The sequence below is a fragment of the Chelonia mydas genome, chromosome 15, assembly GCF_015237465.2.
Source record: "Chelonia mydas isolate rCheMyd1 chromosome 15, rCheMyd1.pri.v2, whole genome shotgun sequence".
NCBI classification, from domain to species: domain Eukaryota; kingdom Metazoa; phylum Chordata; order Testudines; family Cheloniidae; genus Chelonia; species Chelonia mydas.
In genome coordinates this window covers 16,110,045-16,137,306 of record NC_057856.1, presented here as the reverse complement: position 1 = coordinate 16,137,306, position 27,262 = coordinate 16,110,045, and the positions used below count along the sequence as shown (strand labels likewise).

The window sequence follows — 27,262 nt, the reverse complement described above, 5'->3', positions numbered from 1 at the left end:
TTTCAGCAGCTCTCCCCTGGTGACTCTCCTTCTGTGTTGATTGCGGGTTTGCAAATGAATGCTCATTTCAGAGGCTCAGGCTCACTGGAGGCATTGAAAAATATAGAAAAAGGTTGTGTGTGTGTGGGGAGGGGGGGTGATCTTCCTCTGAGCCTTTGTCTGCCCTGTATGGAAGGGGCACTGTAACAATGCTCTTGTGTTTGTCCAGTTAATTACGGAACAATGCAAGGCCCAGCTGACTGTGATGGATTGTTGATTTACAAGATAGGCGTGTGATAGCCAAAGAATAGTAATTACATGAGTGCTTCCACGCTGCCTATACAGCCAACTGTTTGGCGAAGGAAAAGAAGCCTTCGTATCTGCCTTCCCCTACTAGATAAGAGCAGAATGCCACACAGTCCTGGGTAAACAAGGCAGCTCAGCCTCTTGAGTGGATGCCAGCCCTTCTCCCCGCCCCCCCCCCCCCGCCCCCGCCTGCATGTTGGGGGTTCTTCTCTGGAGCAGGTACAATAGGCTGGAGGTAATGGACTCTCAGCCAGTGGTCACCTTTGCTAAAGGGAGGGCATCTCCAGCGGCGAGATAAGGATCGCCAGAAGTGAGGGCCACAGGCCAAGTGGACAATGGCAGGGCTTAGGCCACAAAGCCATTCATCATGTGGGAACAAAGCAGTTGTCAGCTGGGACGGCTGCATCCTCCAGGCATGTCAGCCGGGGAGCGAGTTTGATGACAAGCCAGTCAAGGGCTAAGGAAGCCTCAAGGAAGATGCACTTTCAAGAGAAGAAGAAAGGAAAAGCCACAGCGGAGGGAGCGATGCAAATCCCCCCCTTCCCCCCCCCCCCCACAGAAGGGCCAACCTACCTCTCAAATGTCTTTCAGGTGAAGGAAACTTAAATGACTTTTAGTATGGGGTGGGATTTAATGACTTTTAGTTTAGTCTTCAGAAGAGAAGAATGAGGGGGGATTTGATAGCTGCTTTCAACTACCTGAAAGGGGGTTCCAGAGAGGATGGCTCTAGACTGTTCTCAGTGGTAGCAGATGACAGAACAAGGAGTAATGGTCTCAAGTTGCAGTGGGGGAGATTTAGGTTGGATATTAGGAAAAACTTTTTCACTACGAGGGTGGTGAAACACTGGAATGCGTTACCTATGGAGGTGGTGGAATCTCCTTCCCTAGAAGTTTTTAAGGTCAGGCTTGACAAAGCCCTGGCTGGGATGATTTAGTCGGGGATCGGTCCTGCTTAGAGCAGGGGGTTGGACTAGATGACCTCCTGAGGTCCCTTCCAACCCTGATATTCTATGATTCTATGACTTGCTGCCTTGGCCTAGGAGGTAGGCAGGAGTTTGGTTTAGCCCAAGAGTCTTCCAATGCTTGTGAATTGCCATTCAAATACTTGGCAGAGTTGGACTAAAAATTCAGGATCTGAAAATCTGAGGAAGAGCAAAGCTGGATTTGTTTCTCTTAGTTTTAAAAGGAGTGATCCTTTCGCATAGCTGTAGCTTTATGGCTGTGCATGTTCGGACAACAAGCATCTGTAGGCAACCTGCCTCTCCATTCCCTGCCTCTCCACAGCTTCAGTTCCCACACTCTGATCATGGCACCTGGAAGAAGTGGACCAGCCACTGATTGCACTCTGTTCCATGAATAAATGAGAGCAAGGGGGTACTTCATTCCACAGAACTACTTCAAAGCAGGGGGAGCAACTGGAAATTTGGTCAGACACATGGGCCAATCTTTACCCCTCCCTGGCTTGCCAGAATCTCCCCCTTTATCCGCAGTGCAATCACCCTACAAACCCTTACTCACATGAGTAGTCTTTACTCACAGGTGTAGCCCCATGGAAGTCAATCTTGCAGGAGCAGGAGCCTTTCTGATGGCTTCTGGATGAAAATGCTGCAGGAAACATCTTTCTGATTCGAATACTGGCCAGAAAGCAGACGTGAAAACCCACAAACCTGAGCATTTCGAAATCTCCAAGAGCTGCTCGGTTGTGAGGAAGGACGACAGTTCGGGGAGTGGGGGGCTGTGCATGTCCTGTTTGAAGTCTGGCTCAAGTCAAACAAGAGCTGACACTCCATCTCACCCATCCCTGCATGCAAAAAGGCTGCATGCATTATGTTACATGGAGACAGGGGCTCAAGGTGCAAAATTTTGGATCAGGATTTTCTACACCCCATCATTTTGGAACTGGCTGGATCTGGGGTTTCTTGCTTAGGCGCATTATGAAGGAAGCGGCCGTTCACAGAATGGGAATGCAGATTCAAATCCAAATTTGTGAATCCCCCAGATCTCCAGGACATTTGGATCCAGGGCTCTCCTTGGGGCCCATCTCAAGTTATAAAGAGCTCTCTCTTCATTCTTCTCTTTACAGAGCCTGGGACTTTCCTTCTCTGCGTCCTGTTTGGTGACCTTTTTGCTTATTTTTCTGCAGTCGGGAGAGATGCCACGAAGCTGGAGCTGGGCCCTTCCACCTATTAATCAAAAGCTACAAGCACTCTGCAGGGAGACAAAACCTTGGTGTGTTTTCTCCAATATTCCTGGAGCAAGGCAAGGAGGGTAGGGGCAGCTGGGCCAAGGAGCCCCGTTTAGATTAACATTTTATTCCGAGGCCTATTAATCAAAGTCAGAAGTAGCGTGAAGCGGCACCAGGGGAGAAAAACGGCTGGATAACCAAGGGAAAAAAAAAGCTCAACTTGTCCTGATTTATTGCAACTCAGTCACACCACTGGATAGATCGAGGCTGCTGAATCTCGCCCTCCCCCCAGCTTTGACCATCCAGGTAAACTCTGGCTTTTCTCATGTCAAGCAAACCCTGGGGCAGGGAGGTGGAGGGCTGCAATCAAAAAGGTCCCTGTCTATTTCTCCGGAGCATTTTGCATTTTCATGCAGGCCCACACTTTTTAATTATTAATGTGGGTAACTAGAACTACTGGATTCTTTCTTTGCATGAAGAGAGATACTCAGCTCACGGTACTGCCCCTGCCTCGCAAGAGTCTTTTGGAGAGGAGTGACCTGCCCCATGCAGGAGATAAATGGCCCTCTACAGATGAAGAGATCTGCATGGCACTGAAAGGAATCAGGGATGTACAGGTCTGGGCTGGAACAATCCAGTACTTGTTCCCTCCCAGACTTCAGTGCTCCAGCCCCGAACAGCCAGCAAAAGTCTGTGGCCATGACCCAAGCGTGGGGGCTCCAGTTTTACTAACTGGAGAATATGGGAATGCACCAGGCTGAGAGCAACTTAAGAGATCATTTTTTAAAGACTTTAGACTAGACACGGTGAGGGGAGAAATCAGTCCCCCTCTCTCCATGAGTGGGGATATCTGGGCCAGGCTGAGAACTCGGCCATAGCCACACTGTACGAGATACTGAGTGAGTCTAAAACACGACATCCCTCAGCCGTTCCCCAGACGGGGAGTCCAGGTGTGGTTTGTGAGGAGACCTCTGAAACCTGCAGGGACAGGAAGGGATTTGGGCCTCTGCTCTTGAAGAAGGGTAACGCCATGGAGAACATCGTCTCTGTGCTTCTGGCCAGCAGTGCTGTGAAAACCTAACTGAGCCAAGAGGAAAACCTCCTGCTCCTCAGTCTCCCACTGAAGGCCATTGTCTCAGCTGGAAGGCCAATGCTCTGACTGGTCACGTACGCCTGTTCCCTAAATGGCTACGGGAGGGAGGGGACTGCTGCCTTCACAAAGACACATGGCAAAGCCTTCCACTGCCAGGGTTCACGTTGGGGCAGTGTCTCTATTTGTCCCAGAAGACCCCGACTGCAAGGAGCGAGGAGCTAAGCCCCCAGGAGCACCTGCCCCTTACAACACAAAGCAGGCTCAGTGAGTCAGGGTGGCAGGCCAGGAGCCAGAGAGGGAGTCAAGAAGGATCAAGCAAGTCAGCCAGCAGCATGAACCTTGCAGGTGATAAATGCTCTCGCTAGAGGACATTGGGGCCTCTCCCCTGTTGGAACGTGAGACATGACCCTCAAAAATGGTCAATATACCGAGATAATTATGGCGTGTCCATCTCCCCGGGACCATCAAGTCTGAGGGCGGGAAGCCATGCTCCTGTGGAACAGATTGTGCAGGTTCTCGCAAGGGGGCTCCCTTCTCGGCAGCATCAGGCTGGCCAGCCCTCCAACTCTCAGCCCCCTTGGCTGTGCAGAGGCGAGGGCATTGGTGGAACTCAATCCTCCCCATCCTCTCTGACCCCATCATACAAACACACGGGGGAAGAGCTGGGTTTGTCCTGTATAGATACATGAGGTGCCAGAAAAACAAAAAGTGGCCTATGGAATGGATCTAGTTTCCCATAATGAATGGCCCGGCCCTAGCAGGAGGTTAATTAAGTCTGGCAGCTGAGGGCAGGAGAAATCTCAGCTTCAGCCATTGGACCACCTGGCCATGGGTGGGGAGGAGGGTGGGCAAACCGCAGGAGCAAAGGTCCTTCTGCAAACACATGTGAAAAGCTTGGCTGGGCTTGTGTCACGGTCCCGCGGGAGGAACGTGAGACCGAGTCAGCAGCATGGCGCCCCTCAGGGAGAGAACAACACGGACACAGAGAAGCTAGAAAAATGCAGCCACAGCACGTCCCACAGCAGAATGGTGCCGCTAAGCAAAGGGGCGCCCCGATAAAGCCTGCTCTCCTGCCAGCACTGGGAGAGCCCTTCCTGTCCAGCCTCCAGGGTGGGGAGAGGGCAGGGAGAGGCAAGAGGCACAAAGAAAGGGAGGACCAAGGAACGAGCAGAGAAGGGCAGAGGGGTACTAGAACAGAAGGGAGCCAGGGACAGCAGGAAGGAACCAGAGGAGGAAAGACGGCTGAGGGGCCAGGCCTGGAGCCCCAAAGGCAGCGCTCCTAGCAGGTTGCGAGGTGGAACAGAGAGCGTTGGGTTACGCCGCACTGGGGCCCCAGAGGCAGAACGCCAAGCAGGAGGATGGGCTCTTTGCTCTTCGATGGCATGAATGCAGCACACCTCAGCTTGGAGAACTTGGGACAGATTTACCCCACTCTAGTTCTGCTGCCCGCTGGGACTGCCAGCCTTCCGGTCCTTGCTCCAGCGCTGCTTTGGGACCGGGGCAATGTTCGGGTCCTAGCCCCAGTGTCCAGTGCACCTGTACTTACTGCAACTACCGCTGCGTAGTGACCATTCTGGGGGCAGCATTTCAACAGGGACAAGGCCCTGATGCCCTTTGCAGGTTCGTTGTGGGCGGAGGAGACCAGGCGGAGAGTTACAGACATCGACACCCCTGAACAATCCACAAGCCATTTCATGCTCAATGATACCACAGCTAGAAAGGTCCCTCCCGGGTCCAAGGGCCATCTCAGCACTGCGCCACACAGCGTGCAGAGAGAAAGTCCAGTCCCCCCCGCCTTTAGACAACACTTGAATGTTTGCGGGTGGGGTGACTGATGGAAAGTGACCTACAGCAGAATCCTGAGTCCCCAACGCATCAGTGAGACAAACTCCGCCACGCTGCAAAGTTGCTACACATCTGGGTGACCCAGCATGCTGCAGCCTTATCACACAGCCACCGAGGTCATGGTGTCGCCCTGTGATGACAGCTCAGCAACGTGTCAGGTGACGTTGACACCTCCAGCCAGCCCACCACTGCCACACAAACCGGGGGGGATCGCAGGCACTGTCCCGCCCACTCCTGGGGAAAACCAAAGGCTGAACCTCTAATGCCCAGTCACCAGAGACGCGGTGAAGCACAGAGCCTGGCATCCCCTTCATAAGCCAGCTCTGTAAAGGCAGCAGAGAGAAGGAAAGTTCTATAGAAATAACCAAGTGCGGTGGTCTTCCATTATTTCCTCATATTGCAGGGAGGGTGGACCAATGGGCAGAGCACTGCATTGGGACTCGGGAGACCTGGGTGCTATTCCTGGCTAAGCAGCTGGCTGACCGGGGGCAAGTCACATCCCCTCTCTGTGCCTCAGTTTCCCCAATTGTAAAATGAGGTTAACAATCCTGACTTCCTTTGTAAAGCACTGTAAGATCTATATCCCTCGGTGTTATATTATCCTGTGCCCTGCCTGGTTCACTTAAACAGCAGGGTCATCACAGGCTAGGAAGACAATGTGCATGCTCACAGTATCAGCTCAGCCGACAGCGCCTTCCTCATAACCGATGCCCCAGGTGCCTGTAGTAAGCTGCAAAGTAGGGGACCACTCAAGAGGTAAATTGGGCAAAAATACATCGAGCTCATGTTAGGAAATGATAAAAAAAAGCCGGCAGATGAAGGTGTGTGACTCTGATATGTGACCCCTTTGTGTAATGAAAGGAAGGGGAGACGGTAACGAATGGAACTTGTCAATTATTCCTTGTCTTGTAGATTACAATAAATATCACAGTCTATTAAATATGTCAGGGAGATACTAGAGTAAAACAATTTAAACACCGTGCGCGGGGTTCAAATGGAATAGGCTGAATGGAGTAGGGAGGGCGAGGGGGAAGGAATAAAGGCCAGGCGTCTGCAGCTGGGCCCCAGGAACACATTTTGAGAAAACCCTGCCATTCAAAGCAACCAGATACCTTTCAAAAACCAAGAAATCGCTCTACAGCCGTATCCTCAAGAGCCAAGATGTAAGCAGGTGGCATCTCCCCCCGGCTTTGAACAGTCTAAACACAATTGTCACCACACTGAGTTCTTCCACAGTGCATTTCAGCCATAGATCTCACAGCACTGAGTCCAAACTTGGCCTATGCCCGAGGCTGGCTTTGCTGGCAACTCAGCTAACAACAACAAACAAATTTCAGCCTCAGCTTTCTCCTCAAGTGTAGTCATTCCTAGGCCTTTCCCGCAGGATCTGCTCTGTCCCCGCCCATAATTCCCTCTGCCTCCAGATACCCTGATGTCTCTTATAACCAAGGCTGTACTGGTATCCTACTGCCACGGAATTTGACCCTTTCTCTCCCCATCTTTCATTGCTGCAAATTTTGTTCCAGGAACTACGTTTTCATTTTAAAAGATTATGCTTCTAGCCCTAATGGGTGTGAAGATAACCTGGAAAATGTGACAAGTGTAAACCAAAAGTGTTGCCTTCTTGAGTCCGCGAACAGCCTGAAACAGCTCTGAGAAATCTGAATTGCCTCCATTGTCCCAACAATGGGGTTGTTAATTCTGAAACCTAATGATGGCAGTATACATGTCAACATTGTTAGCTGTGTCACTTCTGGTCATGTAAGCAGCAACATCTTAGCTCATGTGCTTATCTCACAATCCTTAGCAGCCATCCATACTTCAGCAGATGCCCCCACCTACTTTCCTAAACCTCCAGCTGAGCCACTGACAACTTCATGTGTGTTGTCAGCACAAAACTCCCTGGCACACCAAAGCCCCATAATCTGGGGACAACGTAAAAGAAATGGAATTTGCTATCAGCTGCGACAACATGGGGCTAATGATCTGATTTCATTACCTGTTTTCTGATTTAATTGAAAACCATCATTTTAAAATTGAAATTAAGTTACCTCTGAATTTCCAGCCTGCTGCACCAGAATCCAGGGCCCTTGCCTCAGAACTTTGGTCCCGTTTGTCACCAAGCCCAGGGCACCCTGCTTAGGTTCTGATTGGAGCTAACAAGATCCACCTGTCAACAGTAATTATCCCACATCTTTACATGGGCTTCCAGCATCTAGGGGCAGTGTGACTATACAGAGGAGCCCTACGTTACTGTGCCGGGTTCCGAACCTGCCTCACAAGGCCAAGAATCAGCCCTGGTTTAGCTTTATCCAGAGAGGTGAATGAGCTCCAGCAGAGAGAGGAACATCCTGGCATTCCCCCTTCAAGCCAAGCTACGTCCTTTTACGCTTATCAGTCTGGCCACTCCCTTTCCCTCTATGACAGGTTTCAGAGTAGCAGCCGTGTTAGTCTGTATTCGCAAAAAGAAAAGGAGTACTAGTGGCACTTAGAGACTAACCAATTTATTTGAGCATAAGCTTTCGTGAGCTACAGCTCACTTCATCGGATGCATCGATGAAGCGAGCTGTAGCTCACAAAAGCTGATGCTCAAATAAATTGGTTAGTCTCTAAGGTGCCACTAGTACTCCTTTTCTTTTTTCCCTCTATGGTTATTGCTCAGTGAATAGCAAACCCTTCCTCATGTGAACAATGTTCAGTATGGAGCTGGTCAAACTACTCATTGCCAATACGTCACCCGTCACATTTGGCCCTCTTCTGGGCTCCCCACTGATGCCAATACCTGCAAAACCATAAAGGTTTGCCCAAAAGCCCACGTGAACACACGTCAACCTAAGGGGTGTTGCACACTATGTGCTTTGACTATTGTGACTGGGGTGCCCAATTCCCCACCTCCCTGGTATTGTTTCCGCTCCTTAATTGGGTGTTGGAACCTTTTCCAAACAGCAGAACAATTAGTAACAAACAGTGAATGCTCTTGTTCCGGAACCACGTGACTCTAGGTCTCTGTGCATTGTTGCCCTGCAGACATTCCTGCCAACTCAAAACTCCTGTCCGAGAACACCACACAGGCCCGAACATGATCGAACCCAGCCACAGTGCAGAACTTGAATCAGCATCTGTGACCGTTGTGTTTGCAGCATTCTGCTGGCTCCGGCTGCATCCAAACCCTTCCCACCCACCAGGAGAGGAGGAGGGAAAGGGCACAGAATGACTGAACCGCTTCCCCACTTTAGAACAGCCGGTGGGTTTAACGAACTTGGGTTTCCCTGCCATTGCACCCCCCTTTGTTGGCCACATACAACCATTATGCTACAGCAGCAGCCCAAACCCTGCAATAGCCCAGGGCAGGGCGAATGGAGTCCTTGCGTACTGGTCAATAAGGGGGACTTTGGTGAACGAAGTCTGGCACCCAGGGATTCAGCACAAGGGCAGCAGCAAGGAGAAACAGCTGGTGAGAATGGACAGCGAGGATCGTGGGATTCCCCGTTCTTCCTGGTACTTGCTAAGAAGAGGAAATAAATGCAAATGCCCTGGGAAATGGACCCACTCCGCGTGGGCAGTGCCCAGCTTTTAACGGCACCCGCTGCATGGCTGTTAGCTCAGGCAAGTCTCCTGGCATCTCTTCTCCAAAGCAGGCCCCCAGGACAGCAGCAAGGGTGAGGCTGATCCCCCGGCGACCATTCCACTTGACGTATCTGAGCAGTGATGTTCCCACTTGGAGCCGATTCCCATTCGGTGTCAGTAACAAACGTCCCCAGGCACTTTTACACCATGCGAGAGAGCACATTACCCCCAGAGGGGCTCAGCTCAGTCCCGCTAACACCCCCGCAAGGTGGGGGTTCAATGAGAATTCATCTTCCCACCCTCAGACTCACCCTGCAGGGCTCTCCCCGGGGTTGGCGGAACTGGGCCTTTAGCTCTGCCGCCCGATAGGGCTCTCCTCTTTATACACTGGGTTTGGCTCTTCCTATCCCAGACTGTCCTCCCCAGTGGGGGGGAATGAGGGGATTCTTAGTGCCCTCCCCCGCCCCAATCCCAGAGGGATGCTCCTGTTTGATGTGCACTCAAGCTGTTTCCTGGCTAGGGAGATGCCCCCTCCCCAGCAGACGTTTCCTTTGAAAGGAGAGAGACGCTGCGGACACCCATGTCGACATGTGGAACTCAACACCTCCCAGAGCACTGGGAGTGCTTCCAGGAGAGCTCCTGCATACCCCTACGGTAAACAAGTCCCCAGTGGCTGAGTGACACAAGGCCTCTGCTTTCCAGGGGAGCAGCCCAGGCTGCCGCTGGTCCTGCTGTGGCCCAGATGCACTTAATGCCACTCTTCCAAAGGAGAAGGGGAAGACAAAAATATAGCCCTGACTTAGGCCAGACAGAGCCCCTCTGGGGGATCTATATGCAGCAGGGACATAGCTCCCACGTGGGACTGTAACTCCCCTCTGCCATGAGGCCTACACATGGCCAGGCTGCGGGGTGGTGGTACTTCTGCTGATTCAGCTAATCAGGGTTATTTCACTGTTTGCCTTCTCCTTCCCCCTGTTTGTTCCAGCTACCCGCTGGCGTCCCGCAGGTTCCCTGCTCGTTGGAGCAAGGACTGACTTTTTATTATACGGCATGTAGAGCTGCTTGGAAGTTTTTCGACAAAACATTTATTCATAAGAAAATGCCAGTTCATCAAAACCAAGCCTGCTTATGGGAAGAGGTCGGTGTTGACAAATTTCCCATTTTGGAAATTTGGGGGGGGGGGTCCTACTTTCACATTTGCCAAACTAAAAAGCTTCATTTTTCCAGTTAAATTTTGAAACGAAAAGTTGCTTTAAGTTAATTGATCGTTCTAAAAATGTTTTTAAAAGGTCAAAATCAAAATGAAAAGTTTAAAAACCATCAAAACCAAACCATTGCAATTGATCTGATCCCCCCAAAAAATGTACGGATTTTTGGTTTGCGGAAATATTCAAGATTTCTGCTTATCATCCTGGGAAACTCGTTCTGAGTCTTGAAAACTCTCATGAGACAGGAAAACCATTTCCCACCCAGCTCCACCTGTATGAGTGTACAGTGCCTAGCACGCTGGGCCCCTGAAGATATCTGATTGCAGACGGCTCTTTAATGCAGCAGACAAAGGCATAACAAGATCTAATTGCTGGCCACTGAAGCAACACAAGTTTGGACTAGAAATAAGGCAGAGGGTTTTCCCCACAGGGAAGGTAATGAACACTGGAACAACTTACTTACGGATGTGTTGGACTCTCCGTCACTGGAAGCCTTTACATCAAGACAGGATGCCTTTCTAGAAGAAATGCTCTAGCTCAACCAGAAGTCATGGGTTTGATGAAGGAATCATGGGTGAAATTCTAAAGCCTGCGTTGCTCTGGAAATCAGACAAGATGACCACAATGGTCCCCGTAGGTGCTTCTGCGGCACAAATAATAAAGGCTAAGAACAATAAGTAGTAACATACACAAGTGCGATTTCTGACAAAACCATAGAGACTGGCAGAGTCTGGATCTGCATCCTTGTCTCCTCACAGTTTGGGTCCTTGGGTTTTGATTCAGGCCCATTGCTACTGAATGGGTTTTGATGCTGTTTGAACCGAAGGGACTGGATGGCTCAAGGGCTTGGATAGCTCTAGACTAATTATTTGAATCCAGCCCAAGTTGGTAGCATCCAGAAAGTCTTACTAGGAGATTACAGCTGTTGAGTGGAATGAATTCAGTGGTCTCAGTTCAGTCTGTAATGGACAAAGACAGATATAAAAAAACCCACCATCCTCACAAACCAGGACATAGCTGGTGGTCTCAGCAAACCGGCCCAAGGGCTAGACAGGCTGTGCACATTGAAATGGTCTCTTGGGTTGTCTCCAGGTTTCTTTGGAGTCATTAAGAAAAGTCATCAGTGAGCGTAGGAGAGGGGAGGGACAACTCTTGTCCCACTCCCCAGAATAGATATCAGCCCCCAGACTGGCAACGCCCACCCCGTGGGCTGAGACGGGTGCAGACATTGAGTCAGAACATCCTTCCAGCGCATGACACACACTCACCCCTCTCTGTGCTCCTCTTCCTGGCACGGGCCCCAGGCAAAGCGCAGGCCTCGGTGAAGCTTGGTCTGTCGCCTTCAGTCAGGGCATGTTTCACATCTCTACCTAGAACAAAGATCCTTGTGGAGTTATTAAAACCCCCACCCTTCCCTTTGGGACTGGAGCAAAGTGCAGGCCCCTGCTGTTGGGGTGTCGGGCATTGTTTGCAGCTCCAGATAATAAAATCTGCACCTGCCTGGGCTGGGTTCCCCTCCTGAGGCCCAGTCCTGCAATCCCTATGTAGGCAAAGTGAAGGGGCATTAAGTAGGACTGCAGGGGTGGGCTCCTCATGCCGCCTGCATAACCTGCCCACACTCCCATATCCACATTTCCTCCCCGCCACCCCCTGCCAGGCAGCAGGGAGCAAACTTCCATCATCAAACCTCAGGCCCTCCTGTGGAAAAACCAGTCTGTGCTCATGGAATTGAAGCCTGTATCATAACGCACTGCACAAGGGGGCCACGTTAAGGACATAACAGGAAACCTTAACTCCGGCATTTCCAAACTTTTGAACACTGGACTTTGCATTATTCTTTTCACCCAGGTTTTCGGGTGGAGTATATCAGAGGCTGCTTCCCCCCGCACACACACACACACCAATTTGCTCAGCGCACGATGACAAGCAGAAGCATTTCTCCCCCCCAAGGCCATGATGTTTGAACCCCTCTCCGAATCTGACCCTCCTCTCTGACCCAGCCCAGGCCACTCGCTAGTCACTAGCATTGAGAGCTCCCAGCTCTTCAGCCGGAGCAAGAAATAGCACCCAAAGCATGGCCATTGCCATCAAGGTGGCTTTTTAGTTCAGATCAACTAATGCTGACAGCCCAGATACGAAGCCTCCACCAGAGAGAACAAGAGAGCACAGGGACTCCCTCTGCACCTGAGCTGAAATACCAAATGGCAGCTACCCCTCCAGCTGGTAGAGAGATTCCCCTGCATTTAAAGGTGCAGTACACAGCCAACAGAATGATGCCTTTTGCATGCTCTGTGCAAAGGGGGAACTGAAGATTAATGAAGGGTGTGTTTGACAAATGGGGACCGAGGAAGCAAACAGGGGCATCAGCGTTTCGCCTTTGAAGGCCTGCCTTCAAAGCTGGATTTTTGGTCCAAGGGTAATGAATTTGAAGGTCTCAGTCTAGCTGGCTTGCTACAGGTCTCAGTTCAGGAGATGCCCAGGGATGCAATAACAGGGCATGTTTTAGGTAAGAATTGAAGAACACTGGAAGAACTTATGGGAGCAGGGACAGAAGGTTGCAGCCTGGGTGGTGCCAGGAAGGAGTGAGGTCTATCAGCAGGGCTGGGGGTAGGAGGAGAGATCAGAATAGCGCGGAGTCAGGGTTGAAGTGCACTGGCAGACCTGTTTGGAGGGTCTAGGACTGGAACAGCAGAAGGGCTGTTGCAGGTCAGAAGAAGCATGCAAAGCTGTGTGGAGGAGTTGTCCACATTAGGCCCGATTTTAATCAGGGCTGTCAGCATTTCACTGAAATGCAGGGGTTTTTAAAAAAACCATATAACTGTACCTAATGCCCCGATCCCTCTGACTGTCATATTATCTCATGCATCAGTGGAATGTAAAGATTTTGTAATTTATCTCCTCTCTCTCGTGCACGCTGCAGGAATCCAGACAGCTGATAAAATATAAAGATTGTCATGAGAAAGGTACAAAACGGCCTAGGGAAGTGCCCTCATTTCACTGGCGGGTTCGTACAAAGGGATCATGACATGGCACATAAGGGGGCCATTGTCTTTGGAATAAAATCTCCATTTCAGCTTTCTTCTCTGGCCATGATCAATAGGAGGAAATTAAAGTCCCATCCTGGGAAAAAAATTAGTTTGCTAACACAGTGTTGAAAGATCAGGTAATGGAGAAGCAGAGCTAAGACTGGGTTGCTGGCGCCATCTCTTGAACAGCGCGAGGAGCTGCACATAAAAAGCCTCTGACTAACCCAGCTCACCCTGCCGAAGTTCAGATGGAGAGCACAGCATGGCAGACAAGCCCAGCACGCTGCACAGAAGGGAGCTAAGGACAGGCACCGTCCCAGGAGGCTGGAGTAATTTCTTTCAGGCAAACAGCGGGTGGGGGGGAAGGCGGGGGGGGCTCAAACTCACCCTCGATGTAAATCCTTTGGCTTCAGCGCAGTCCCACCAGAGATGAATGTAACCCCTTGCCTTTAGCTTTTGCCCCCGATACTGCAGCCCGATAAAACTAAGGCACAGTAACCAAAGTGAGAGCAAGCCCGACATGCGTGGGACAGGGGTACGTGTGCACTGCAAAGTGCAAAGTGATGCCTAGTGCAAGCTCTGGTGGGTGCTGCGGGCCAGGTGAGCAGCCTGGCTCAGCTCCTTCACCACTCCGGATGGAAAAGAGAACAGACAAGCCACTCTGAAGTGGGCAAGACCAGCCTGTCCACCTCCTTAGTTAAACTGGCAGCCCCTGTTGTTGGTACAGTGCCAAACGAGGAGCCTGTTGCCTCTAGTAGGTGTGAACACAGCATCTCCCTGCTTGGCTGCTAGTCACTTCAGTGTTTGGCTCCCTCCGGAACAGCCAGGAAGATGCAGGGTTGTACCCAGATAGCCAGTCCTGATTTTTGCCATCGACTCCTCCCAGCACTGACCCTACAGCGTCCTATTGCACCGATCCCTTATCGGTTTGATAATTGAACAGGGCCAATTTTAATAACATCAGTTTCCTCTACGCAGGCTTGGTCCTTTGGCTTGGCCATGAAGGTGGCAAAATATCAGGCTCAGGTGATCTCTACTGTTGTGGCATCAGATGGTCAGAGAGACAGCCTCTAACAAAGGGCAGGGATTTTTGCGGCTATGAAAAGGGGTCACAGGGCTCTCAGCCGTGAAATGAGATGGTCTGAGGCCTTAGCGCTAGGTTCATTTCAAGGGGATCTGCGCTTCCCCGACAGTCCTCCACAAGTGCCAGGGGAAAAGGCCTGGCAATTTGTTCAGCAGCTGCCATGGGGCAGATTTTAGCCCTTTCAAATCCAGCCAGAATCAACACATACACAGAGAACTAGCAGCTTAGCTGAATTAGGCTCCATATCTACATAGAACTAATGGAGAGGAGTCCTGGTCCTGGCTCAGTTTGGTCCAGTGCTCTGAGATACAGACAAGGTGCTATATATTTTTGTAATCAGGAAAAAAAAAAACTTCCATGTAGCAAGTAAGTTTCGAGAGTTGGTGTCAGCGCGTCTGCCCAGATCAGCCTGGCTAGCCGTCAGGCCTCTTTTCCTGTGTCCACACCAAGCTCTATCTGTTTAGATGAGCGGTTCACCAGTAACCTAGGGAAGAGAAGTACCCAGGAACTTTGGCTCTCTGCTGAGCGCAGATTACATTTCAAGTAGGGACAAAAACTACTTTTTGAAACACAATGATTGTTTATTGAAGGATCAGGGCCCCACTACCACGGCAAGTCAGTGCTTATAGAGCACCTTACAGCTATTAAAGAGCGTGACAGAAACAATAATCGGATATGCGGGTGGAATCACTGCTATACAATACAAAATTATTAGTTGTCTGCCAATGACATTCTAGGCCTTCCGCTTCATAACCCTGCATTTGACTTTTCTTCCATTTACAAATAAATATTTAAGCACATTCCATTTTCAGTGTCCTAACTAAACCCGTGTATATATCTGAGCAGCCTCACATCATAAAAGAGGTAAAGGGAAGAAAAATTGGCTCAGTGTGTTTATGTAATTTGGCTAATACCAGTTTAAATCTGTGATGTCCTTTAACAGCGGCAGTATCCTGCCTTTGCAGGGATTGTAAGCCTAGATCCTCAAAGGTATTTAGGAGCCTAACTTTCATTGAAGTCAATGTGAGTTTGTGTGGGTGTGTGTATATATATATATATACACATATATATATACACACACACACATCCCCACCCTGTGATACACGCAAACCCTAACACTGATGCATTCCAGAAGAGTTATGGCAGATAATATAACAGGTTTCTGGAAATGATTAGAATAAAAGTAGTTCTGAGCCGTGTACAATTGGGCTCACAGCCTCCAAGGATCCTGGCTTTGCAGGTGCAGACAGAAAATGGGACCAGGCAATGATTTTAAGCCATGCTAAAACATTTCTAAAATAGTTCTGCTGTGACAAAGAGAATACCTTATGGCGTAGGCTAAAGGCTTTGTTTTTCCTGGCACTCATGTAGGATGCCCTGCATAGCTCAGTCATGACTTTGCTGTTCACAAGCAATGCGGCAAGCCCAATGTTAGGCCAACAAAGCCATTACACTACAACAGTAGTTTTCAACCTGTTTTCATTTGGGGACCCCTAAAAATTTTTGAATGGCGGTGTGGACCCTTTTGGAAAGCTTAGACATAGTCTGCAAACCCCCAGAGGGCCACAGACCACAGGCTGAAAACCACTGCACTACATTAATAATACCTGGCCCGTACGTAGTGCTTTTCATCAGTCGCTCTCCAAGCACTTTACAGAGGAGCTCAGTATCCCCATTTTACAGATGGGGAAACTGAGGCGCCGGGACGGCCCTGACCTTCCCAAGCCCAGCAGGGGCAGAGATGAGAGAATAAATAGGATGCAGGTGGCTCATCCGCAGATCAGAATGGTTTCCGAGGCCAGTCCTATGGTCAGTGGGGCTGTAATGGTGTGTCTACATTGCAGCCGGAGGGGTGCTTCCCGGCGCGGGTAGACACACTCGTCGGCTCTGCTGGAGCTAGCGCACTAAACATAGCAGTGTGGCTGCAGCACCCAGGTGCGGCTCAGGCTAGTCACCCGAGAACAAACCCGCCTCCGGTGCGGACTTGGCCAAGCAGCCCGAGCTGCCGCATGTGCTGCCGCAGCCGCACAACTATTTTTAGCGTACGAGCTCAGGCAGAGCTAGCGTGTGTCCATCTCCACCCCGCGCTGGGAAGGACACTCCAGCTGCAGTGTAGACACCCCCTGAGCTGCGAGCCGGGAAGGGGCGTGTGGTGTGGAGAAGCATTGAGCCAGGGATTCCACCCCCCTGCCCCACATACACTGTGCCCTGCTTCCAGCAAGGGAAAGAGGTCTGCTTCATGACTGGAAATTTGCATGGGATGAGGCGGGGCCCCCCATGTGGCCGACTGTTTTGCTTGTGCACCTGGCCAATCGGTTCACGTCGCTGCAGCCACATTGGGGTTAGGGTGACCAGCTAGCCAATGTGAAAAACCAGGACGGGTGTGGGGGGTAATAGGTGCCTATATAAGACAAAGCCCCAAATACTGAGATTGTCCCTATAAAAATCAAGACATCTGGTCACCCTAACTGGGGCTTGGTTTCATGGGGTTTCTAAACCCAGCCAGCCAGCTCCCATATTCAGTGACAGAGTCTGGCGAGAAAGAGCGACTCGGGAGCACTGTGAACCTCTGGCTGGGGGTGTCTATCAAGCAGACCCAGCTGTCTGGCCGTTACAGGTGCAGGTGTTTATCCTCTTATGGCCTAGACACTGGGAACTGATTTGCAAAGGAGCCCTAACCACTTGCCTGTGCCTCTTTTCACAGCCTCCCTGCTTCCCAAGCCCCAACCGCCAGCCTTCCCTCTCCCCGTTCACCATACAGCCCAGGCTAAATCCCTCCCACCAGACTGAAGGCCCATTCTCATCATGGCAGCCCCCGACACAGGCCAAGCAAGCCAGAACCCAGCAGAAAAGCCTCTGTGATAGGAAGCCAGGGAGTGCAGGCTCTAGATTTACAGATGAGACGTGCTGTTACGGCCTCCACATTATTATGGGCTCAGCACAATTCAGCATCATGTCACTAGGGCTGGTTACGCGCGTCACAGGAGCAAAAGATGCCAAGAAGGTTTTTTTTTACCGCGAATGTGCCAAGTCTTAACGACGCAGAGCGGGGACCCCTCCTGCCTCCCCAGAGAACTGAAACCTAAAGTCAGCAGTTGCCCTCTGTCTACCTGGGCATGCTAAATCCACAAGCTTTCTTGGCACACCAGGGCAGTGCTGACAGGCAGGCAGCCGAGCATGTGATCATGGGCCTGGGATCATGCCTTCAGAGCCACGTGGCTGCTTCCTGGCCAGCCTCTGCCCGTGAGTGACCCTGTGCCTGCTGCCCTATTTGTGTATGTTCGGATGGATCAGTGACATCCTGAGGGTCCCTTGAGCTCCCTCAAGGTGGCTTGCTGGTGCCTTGCAAAGTGAGGAAAAGTAAAAGTCTGCAGCTGACAAAGTTTTGTTAATTTTGCTGCATTATAGCATGCTCTGCGATGGTGTTAGGAGAAAGGGGAGTCTCTGCATACTTACCCTGGGTCTGCAGCGCACAGACAGACATCTGCAAGGCACAGACCAGCAGGGCACAATAGGAGGGAGACAACTAACAAAAATTAACCAGCCTTAAGAAAAAAGCAGGGAAGGTTAAGGAGAAGCGTAGAAATTAGCAGAGAATGGGCTGCCTGCTCCAGTTCCCTGGGTCTTAGGCACCCTGGTTCCTCAAGGTTAGGCTGAAATAGGGGGAATAAGGACTTTCTTCCATGGCAAATTTCAACTTTTCAGCAACAAAATCAAAATTTAAATATTCTGATTTGGAAATGCTGCCCTGGTGCCTCACAGGAGTTGTAGTTTGGGTGTCTCCTGCTCCTAATAAGATTGTGCTCCCTAGTCAGACTACATCTCCCATGATGCCCCATGTCTCCTCATGGTGGAGCAAGGCAGTTGTATCATGGAAGTCCCGGGTCATGGGATGTAGGAGCCCGACCCAGAGAGGAGAATGGGGTCATGAGGTATATGAGGCACCGTGGTGGAATATCCAAATATTTCACGTTTTAGGTATTTGGTTTTTTGACCCAAAAAAAATTATAATCCAATTTTGCATCGAAAGCCGGCACTTTTCATGCAAAATGCCATTTAGTTGACAATCCAATTCCTATTAAAACACAATACTACCCTTTTTGAGCCATGTGGCTAGCCAAAAACGTGAGGGGTAGTAGGTTGTTCCAGTTAGGCAGAGGAATTGGTCAAGTATTTCTTGGATGCAGTTTTATTTACAAAGAATGTACAAAGTCCTGTGCCTCTGAACGCAGAAGGAATCAATAGTAGGAAGCAGCTTCTTTTGCTCACAGCTCCAGGGGCACGCTTTGCAGCCTGCACCTTTGCCCCAAAACCCTCTCCCCAGGCTTCTTCCAGGGTCAGAGACCATGATTTCAGCTACTCCTTCAGGCTGTCTGTGGCTCGCTGGTCCTCGGAGTTCACCCTTTTTCTCCCTTGCTCTCTCTCTCTCTTCCAAAACAATATTCAGCAAAGCACTTCCACCCACACAATCCAAAACCCCTGGGTGGGTTCACGTTACCCTTTGGCTTTAGACGAAGGCTTGTGATTAATTTAGCCTTACATTATGTTAACTGAAGGGTGCATTCACACAAGCTTTTTAATACGACCAATAACAAGGTTTCACCCAGCTCAAAAAAACAGTTTTGAGGGAAATTTTTCAACCAGCCCTTTTCCTGGGTTCATTTCTCTCCTCTCTCTCCCTGTGTGTTGAACAAAGCAGTCTAGCTCCATGTCTCAGTGACACTATCTGTAAAACAACTACATACATGCACACTTGTGAGCATGCTCCTTGCGGGTGGGAGACCAGGGGTTCGGAGAATTACTTAGACCTAATCAAAATATTATTTCAAGTACAATTCATCATGAATTTAGCCCCTTCCTTGGCTGAAGACCCATTTGCAATCTGACCTCAGTTGCTGAGAATGTCTTTGTTACAATATTCTTCAAATAATTTCCCTTACGAATAGCTTTGTAATTTAACGTCTCGCTGTCCCTAGTTGTGTTGCTGCTCTCTGATTGGCTGTCTGAAGCTAGTTAAAACAGGAGGACAGATCATGAAATTCCAGTTTGAATTTTCGGGCAAACATTTGCAACAAAATGAGGGGAAATGTTGGGATTTGCAAACCATTGGCTGAATCTCACTGAGGCTGTCCAGAGACAATAGAAACCCCCCTATGGGCCAGCAAACAGAATTCAGGCCTATTCTTCACTAACCTAGTTGTGACTCAGACTCTTTGACTATCTGGCCTCACCCTAGAATTCATGTGTGTAAAGATCCAGGCTGACCACAGGCCTCCCCCGCTTCCCTATCTCTCCCTGCCCCTTGCAGTCTGGGTTGGGTGAAGTCTGGGTGGGTGAGACCCACTTTCACCAGCTCTCCCTATTGCAGCTGCATGAAGCCAGCTGCTTTCAGTCTCTGGAGCATTTGCTGCCATCTAGCAGCCTGGGGCAGCATCACACCAGGCTCCCAGGAGACCGTCTGCCCCTGTTCAGTGCAGGCTTCATACAGGGCACGTGCAGCCACAGCTGTTGGGGGGAATAGAAAAGGTGGGAACCGCCAGCCGGAATGAAGTGGAAAACATTGGACTTCTCCGCCTCCTTCCCCACGTCCTGAGTCACTGGCACAGCTAAGAACAGCACCTCGGATTCCTGACTCCCAGCCCTGTGCTCTCACCACTTCCTCTGTGACGGCTGTTATTTCCTGTTCCACCCTTCTCCACAGCCTCTCTGCTGCCTGCTTTGGGCCAGGGCCCATCTGAGACACTACGACAGGGTGTTCTCGTGGCAGCAGTGACATGCAGCTGCCTCAAGACTACCCCAGAGCCTGTAACCTTCTCTCCCTTACTCACGAGTGCCTATTTTTAGTGGCTTCCCAGGCCGTCTGCATTGGGGAAGCATGAAATACAAATGATGGGGGTGGAGCAGCAGACGGCACCGAGGAGAGAACCCTTCTCTGGCTAATGTTGATTCTGCTAGTGAGTTCATCTCACTCACCAGCCCGTGCCGCGCGGCTCTGTGCTTCCTCGAGGTGTGGCTGGCGGCCCCAGGCAGGCCTGCCTTTCACAAGAGCTGCATTGTGCCGGGCTGAATTTTACACCGGCAGGCTGAATGCAGGCGCCAACAGGCCCATCACTGTTCGGGACCTAGCAGCACTTGGTAATGTCTGTCAAGAAGGGCGGAGGAGTGGGGTGGCATTTCCACAGTTAACTCCATTTTGCATGGATCCAAGGGCTTGAGAGAGACAGCGTGACCTCTGCTCGCAGCTGACATCAGGCGTGGCAGTGGCTTGCCCTGAGATGACAAGGGTACACCCCTTCTCCAGCACCCCAGTTTGGCCAGGCTTTTAAAACCTCAGCTGAGTGAGGGAGTGGGACATTCTCGAACCGGGCACAAGCTGCAGCAAAGCCAGCTACTCCCACCCTGTGCCCAATGCCAAGGTACCTCCGGTGTGCGGGATGGACCACTTCTAGGCTGGAGAGCTGCCAAGGCCGTCAGTCAGTCCCTGGCTGTTCTGCTGATACAGCTAGCAAGGGGGTTGCAATTTATTTATACGTATTACCACCCTGCAACCCAGCCAACCCCCCCGCCTCCACCCACCCACCCCCTCAACCAGCCTACACTTACAAATAAAACTCTCCTCCTGCCCCACCCCCCTCCCTGGTAGTGAGAACTGGGGCCTAGCAGGCCCACTCCACTTGGGAGCCAAACTCTGGGAAAGTGGGTTCAAATTTATAAAGTGTCACAATAATCCCTAAGAATAATAGGGAAAGGTGCGAAAGGGAGAGACAGACAGACAGACAGACTTAGTCCAAACCAAAAGGCCTCCTGACCTAATTCCAGGACTGGGTTAAGATCGTGCCTGGTAAACAAGAGAAGTGTGGGCCCAGAAAGCAACAAACCAAACCAGGCGTGTTGAGAATTAGGACTATCCGTGGACAAAATAATGAGGGGATGGGATCCGCCCTTTCGGGGTCCTAAAAACAAAAAAGCGACTTTGGGAAGAAACTGGGCAAAGGCAGACGCTGGCTGACTGAGAGCCAGGAGAATGGGAAGCAGCGAGGTTCGCCATCGTGGCTGTCTCCTCAGACGCCCACTGTTACACCGTTGGGCCTGCTTCATCCTACTCCCGTGAGCTGCCCTGAGAGCCTGGGCCAGAGAGCTGCACCCAGATGACACCACCACCTCCAGCTGAATCCCAAACACCACCAGGGCTGAAAGACTTTGTCGCTCCATGTGTCTTTTTCCTGCCCTACCTTATTTCTTCTCTTTCCCAGCCCTCTCCTTTTGCCTTCTGCCAGTACAAGTGTCTGGCTTTGCCAGCCCAAGACTATAGTTTGTAACACTGCTATAAGCCTGTAAACACAAAAGGGCAGCTAAGAGCCGTGCCCCAATCAGACCAACCCTGTTACAAGTTTACCTGGCTTCAGAGTGGTTAAGAAGACGGCGTGCTGGGCCTGTTTTTTTCCAGCAGGGAGGTTGCAAGTGAGAGTCAGCACCAGAGACAGAAGTTGCATTGTCTGTCTTTGCTCTTATCTTCTTTCCCTCTTGTGTGTTTTTTTCTTGTTCTGTCTTTTAGGAAACAGGCCTGGATTTTAACTACAACAGTAACAACAACTGCAGCCTCTCCCATGGGACCTTTTCTCTTCTCCCTCCCCACAGGAGCAGTTACTACTTTACATCTTTAACACCATCTACAACACCCTGAAACAGGAGGGGTTCCCTCTAAAAACTCTCCACCTACAGGGAAAGAGAACAAGGGACATTGTTCAAATGAAAGCCTTATGTAATACTTTACATTTCAAATGCTTTAGCGGTCTTTCTTTCCGTTCCGTGTCTTAAAAAGATTGAAGAGGGTTTTTTGTTGCTGTTTTTGGTTTGGTTTGGTTTTTGGCCATGGGGCTAAGCAGGCTGAGGTCTCTGTAAACCAAACCCCGAAGCTTGTTTAATGTTGGACAGTGATATGCTCCTGTTCACAAGTTTGACTCTTTGGGCCCATTTCTTCCATCCAGATTAATACAACACCCCTCCTATGCACTCGGCCCTCTGCCAGGGCCTAATCCAGGGCCCACTGGAATCCACCGGTTCTTCCCACTGACTGCAAAGTGGGTTTTGGATCAGCGCCCTGCCCCCACAAGGCCCAAGACTTTGGCGTGTGCCCTGAAGGCCCAGCTGGTGGATTGAGTCAGCAGGAAAAACCGCGGAAGGCCCAAGAGGCCTGTCCCCAAGGGATGAAGTTTGTAACTAGAAAGCAAATGATGCTGATCTAAACAGAAAAGGAAACGGCTGAACTCCGTGGGATGCCCCTGAACGTGGAGCCCAACGATCCTCAGAACCACTCTTTGCCATCCAGCCTCCAAAACAATTTACAGGCCTTGTCCTCAGTGCCTCTGTTAAGGGAGCAGGATCGGTGAGCTGAGGTTAACCCCTTGTGTGCTGAGGAACAGCCAGTGCCCTCAGCCCCCGCCACAGGGGTCTCTTGTGATGGAAACCAGTCACCTAAGCCTCCAGTCCCAATCCCTTGAGTTATTATGGGCCTGCGGGGCCATTGCTTCATTTTAAATGCTTGTTCCATCTTGCCAGTTCACCTACCTTCCTCTTCGCCCCTCCGCTGGCAAATTACCAAACACAGGCCTCACCATAAATAAAAACCAGAAACAACCCAAATCATCCATGTAAAACCTGAATTCAAAGAAACTCCACATTAAGAACCAGCAGCTGCAGAGTCCGGGGTGAATCTTTATCCCCCAATTCCATTTCCAAGGAACATCCTTTTTAAAATAAGGTCCCACCCCAGACCCTTTCCTGGGTGGTTCCCCTGTTTGCATGGTTTGCGAGGAGTTTAAACCAGATACATTTTTCAACCTGGGAAGAACCATTTGCATCATCATTTTTTTAATACGGTTTTGTTACAGAAATGAAAGGACTGTTATAAATAGCTAAAGCTGCATTATGTATTTCTTGCTATCTCACTAGCCCCTAGAGGCCCCCATCCTGCTGGGCAGCATACAGACACATAGGAAGATAAAGAGGTCAGGCTTTCAGAAGCACTCAGCATTGGCCTAACTGGGCTCCCGCCTTCATTTAGCGGGGAACAGATTGAGGCAACACTGTGGGCTTTTGAACAGCCCCACCCTAAACAGACAAGGCAAAGCATGGCCAGCAGGGAGGAACATTATCCCAATTTTACTGTGGCACAGTGAGACTGATTGACTTGCCCAGGGTGACACAGGAAATCCGAGGCAGAGCTGGGAAAATCGAATCCATCTCTCCTGTGTCCTACTCCAGTTACTTAACCCTGGGGCCAGCCTGCTGGATTCTGCCCACATTGTAACAAACCAGCAGAATCAGGGACTTTCTAAGCTCAGCCCCCAGTCTTTTAGTGTATGGAGCCCTGGGGACCAAATGAGCACGAATCACATAGCAGCAGCATTAGCTCAGACTGCTCTGGCTCTTGCCAGCTATAAGTTAGTTCCTTATGGTTCTTGGAGCACGTGATTCTGCACAGAGCATCACTAAATCTCTAATGAGACCAGACCAGTAACAGTTTTCACTTCAGCAACCAAGTTTGCACAGGTCTGATAAAAGAACAGTTTGTCCCAATCCTGTTTCTATCCCTTAGGAAGAGTGCAGAATTATAACATCCCAGGATTAGCTGCACTGCAACAGAGCAATAGGCCCAGCCTATGTCCTGCTTTAGACAGTGGCCTATTCCTGATGCTTCAGAGAAAGGCTGGTTCTCAGCATAATGCACCAAATGGCCCACACAACGCTACAATCCCAGGAGGAAGGATGTTCTTCCTGGCCCCGCTGATCAGCTTACGCCCTGAAGCATGAGGACTGAAAGCCCTGGTGACATTAATCAATGTCATGGGCATTCTCTGAAAGGGGAGCCCATGTATCTACGTGCTGGTGTATCTCCTTGGTGGTCTGCCTGGCTACATTGGCGATCCTCTGGAATCTATGCAGGAACAAGATGATGAAGAGGAGCAGGACAGCCTGGAGGAGGATGAAGAGGAAGAGGCAGATCTGGGAGATGAGCGCGATGCTGCAGTACCAGTACTGGCAGGTAGAGATGAGCTCATCCTCCGACAGGTACGCGATGATCCTGCCCTGCAGGTGTTCCGGGGAAGCACACACCACGTTCCTATACAGGGTCCGATTCTGCTGCCACTGGAGCCACGAGCGCAGGTAGAGGATGTCGCAGTCGCATTCCCAGGGGTTCCCCCACAGGTAGGCCACTTGGAGGCTCTGCAGGTTGTCCAGGAGCCCGCTGGGGATGCTGGTGAGCAGGTTGTTGTTGAGGAAGATGGTCTGAGTTGAGGAGCTGAAGGATGCGGGGAGGCTGCTTTTGGTCAGCTTTCCCGACATGCAGTTGACGATGTTGGCGCTGCACTGGCAGGGTGAGGGGCAGGTGGGCGTCACAAGGGGCAGAAAGCCCAGCAGGGAAAGGAAGAGGATCCAGCTGATCATCTTCAGCTCTGAAACACACACACAAGCACCTCTGACCCTGAACTCCTTGGGCCATTGTGCGCAAACCTCAGGCACTCAGCATAAGAAGAGCAGCAGACGCAGACACCTGACACTGTCAAGCTGAACAGAACAAACCCAGGGCTTTTATTTCCTTTGAGGATTTAAGTTTTGGGTGAATTTGGTACCCAGGAAGATGAGAGACCCCCAGCTCTGACAAGGGCATAATTTCAGCATGTGTTGGGCAAGAGCTCGCTCTCTCATAATACTAGACAGGCGAGTGCTCCTGCTATTTTAGCCCGGGGCTTGTGGAGGGCAGATGGCTTATGATGTGACCAGACATCCAGTAGGAACTGGCTGAGGCCATCAAATCTCATTTCCATTGGTGCCCAGGGTGGTGAAGAGAAGCTGGTATTTGCATGATTGCATTCCTGATGCACTATAATAGCTAAGGAAATTCAGCAGCAGTCGCGTTAGTGTGCAAAACTGCTCATGCAGTCACAGGCTCCGAATGACCTTTCATTAACAGAAGCTTCAGGTTATTACAGAGGCAAAAAGCTACAGAAGATTCAAAAAAGGATTAGACAGTTGCATGACTAAGAACAGCCAATGCAGTTTCCACGGCTAGAATAAAAGTGACAGAGACGAGCAGTTCTCATGCATCAGGACATATAAAGATCAGGTGGGCTCAGGTAGAAATTCCCCACTCTGAGATTGTATTGCAGAAGTAGGGGGCTACCCTTGTTCTGAAGGATCTAAGCGTTGGTTACTGCTGTAGACAAGAGACAAGCCATTGGACTGTCCTAGTATTGCAATTCTTGCAAAAAATCCTAAGGGTCATCATGGACTCTGACTTGTACAGGGGGTAAGAAGAGAGCAGCTTGGTGCCTCACCGTAAAGCAATGCTGTGCAGTGAAGTGACCGAGGAAGAAGGTAAAGTTAGCAGGAAGCGCAGTGTCTAGACTCACCTTTGCAGATCGCTGCCCTGCTGGCCTCTGGCACAAGGGAAGAGTATAGTAAGAGGGCAAGTGGTGCAGGAGCATTTGCAAGTACACAGCTGAGCTCTCTGCTAGTTCCCCACTTGGCTCTGCAAGATAAGGGGAAAGCTAGTCCCAGGACTCCTCCCTGCCACCGTCTCGCCGGAACAGCTGAGGTTTCACCAAGCAACTGTTCCGAGGGATGCAAGATGACACTGGTTGTGGTAACGCTTCAAATGTGGCAGGCCTGATGACGACGGGTGAACGGCAGAGGGTCTTGGCCCAGAGGAAAGAGGACAAAAGCATTTTGCTGTTATCTGTGAGTGGTCCAGCCCTGCCCTTTTCAAAACAGTGCCCTGTTTTACCCTGGCACCCTTTGGAAAGGAAGTCATCCTCTTAGAGGGTAAGCAGCCCAAAGTATTTGCTTTGTTTTCTGTATTGCTCTGCTTAGCAGCAGCAAGAAAATATGCAAGGAACCTCATGTGAAATCCATGGGAGAGTCCTCAAAACCCTATCAGCCCCTGGGGAAGGGCCCATAATTTCCCACACTCAGTTCCACTTTGCCTGTCTGGCTCTGTCTTGGCAATGGCAAATACCTCTCAGATTGTTCCCCGGCTCCCCAAACCTCTGTGTAGCACGCAGCTCCGGCCCTCTCGAGGCTGGAAAAGACTTAGCAATGGCAACCAGGCAGGATCAGGCGGAGATCTCACTTGTCAGCTGAGAGGTTTGTAAGGAAGCTTGGGGAACCTAACATTGATCAGTGTCAGCTTCAATATGACAATGCTCCAGGTAATTCCCATAATACCCTGTTACGCCTTTCATCCTCAAGCTCTTTATGAACTACATATGCACAAAACTATGAGTCGCTTCACAGCTGCCTGCAGCTGTTTTAAGAGTGTGCAGCACTGGGACAGGAAGTGAAGGAGACAGGATAAGGAGTCTCAGTCTGGGACAGGAAGTGCCTGTAATCAGTTGACCCTGGGGGATGGGATCTTCACTGGTTGTGGACAGGTCTCCCTTTAGTGAATCTGTCCAGTAAATGGGGACCAAATATGTTGGAGCAGGAAGCAAAGGGGAATACTGTATCCAACCGAAGCTGCAGGTGGATTTAGGCAATTACTCAAGATTCAATTGGACCAGAAAATTCAGGCTCACACAATTACCATTGTGAAAAGCACGTCTGTTAAACTGGTTTCACATCTTATCTGAAAGAGCGCTCCTGGCAGCACGGTGTCCCCGAACATCCTGTTCGTGCTATGTACAGTATCAGCGCGCCTTGGAGGACCTTCATTAAAGCACTGACCCAATCCCCGCCCTTCTGAGCAGCTGGTGACTTCTGATGAGGTGCTCTGGCTTTCAGCTGTGGCCTGGGCCGCTAGCTGAGTAGGGAGGGAGCTGGCAAGCTGCTCTTCTGAAAACTTGCATTCTCTCACATGCCTGAAGCCCGGGAGAGCCCAATACTTGCAGACACAAAAAGGCAAGATCCAGGGGAAAGGAGAAAGCTGCAGGCTGGCTCGGCTGGCCAGTGCTGGGAAAGATAATGCTC

The 27,262-nt window shown here is 50.5% G+C and overlaps 1 protein-coding gene and 1 long non-coding RNA gene across 2 annotated transcripts in view; both read right to left on the bottom strand.

The window, feature by feature from the left end:
* Positions 1-20,866, bottom strand: part of LOC114018246 — a 255,971-nt gene extending 235,105 nt beyond the window's left edge. The window contains exons 1-3 of the long non-coding RNA XR_006286062.1: positions 13,597-20,866; positions 11,452-11,553; positions 10,643-10,826 (exon numbers count right to left, since the gene is read on the bottom strand). This is a non-coding gene — a long non-coding RNA (uncharacterized LOC114018246). The remainder of the gene's footprint in view (positions 1-10,642; positions 10,827-11,451; positions 11,554-13,596) is intronic.
* Positions 20,867-23,140: 2,274 nt separating this feature from the next.
* On the bottom strand, positions 23,141-26,572 carry GP1BB (glycoprotein Ib platelet subunit beta). Its single transcript, XM_027817298.3, has 2 exons — positions 25,708-26,572; positions 23,141-24,750 (listed from the first exon to the last, which is right to left on the bottom strand). The coding sequence occupies exon 2, from the start codon at positions 24,740-24,742 to the stop codon at positions 24,128-24,130; it is 615 nt and encodes a 204-aa protein (XP_027673099.2). The 5' UTR covers positions 24,743-24,750; positions 25,708-26,572; the 3' UTR covers positions 23,141-24,127.
* Between the last annotated feature and the right edge of the window lie 690 nt (positions 26,573-27,262).

Excerpts from the sequence above, each read along its gene's own strand:
- GP1BB (XM_027817298.3), bottom strand. The coding sequence starts at position 24,742 with ATGATCAGCTGGATCCTCTTCCTTTCCCTGCTGGGCTTTCTGCCCCTT.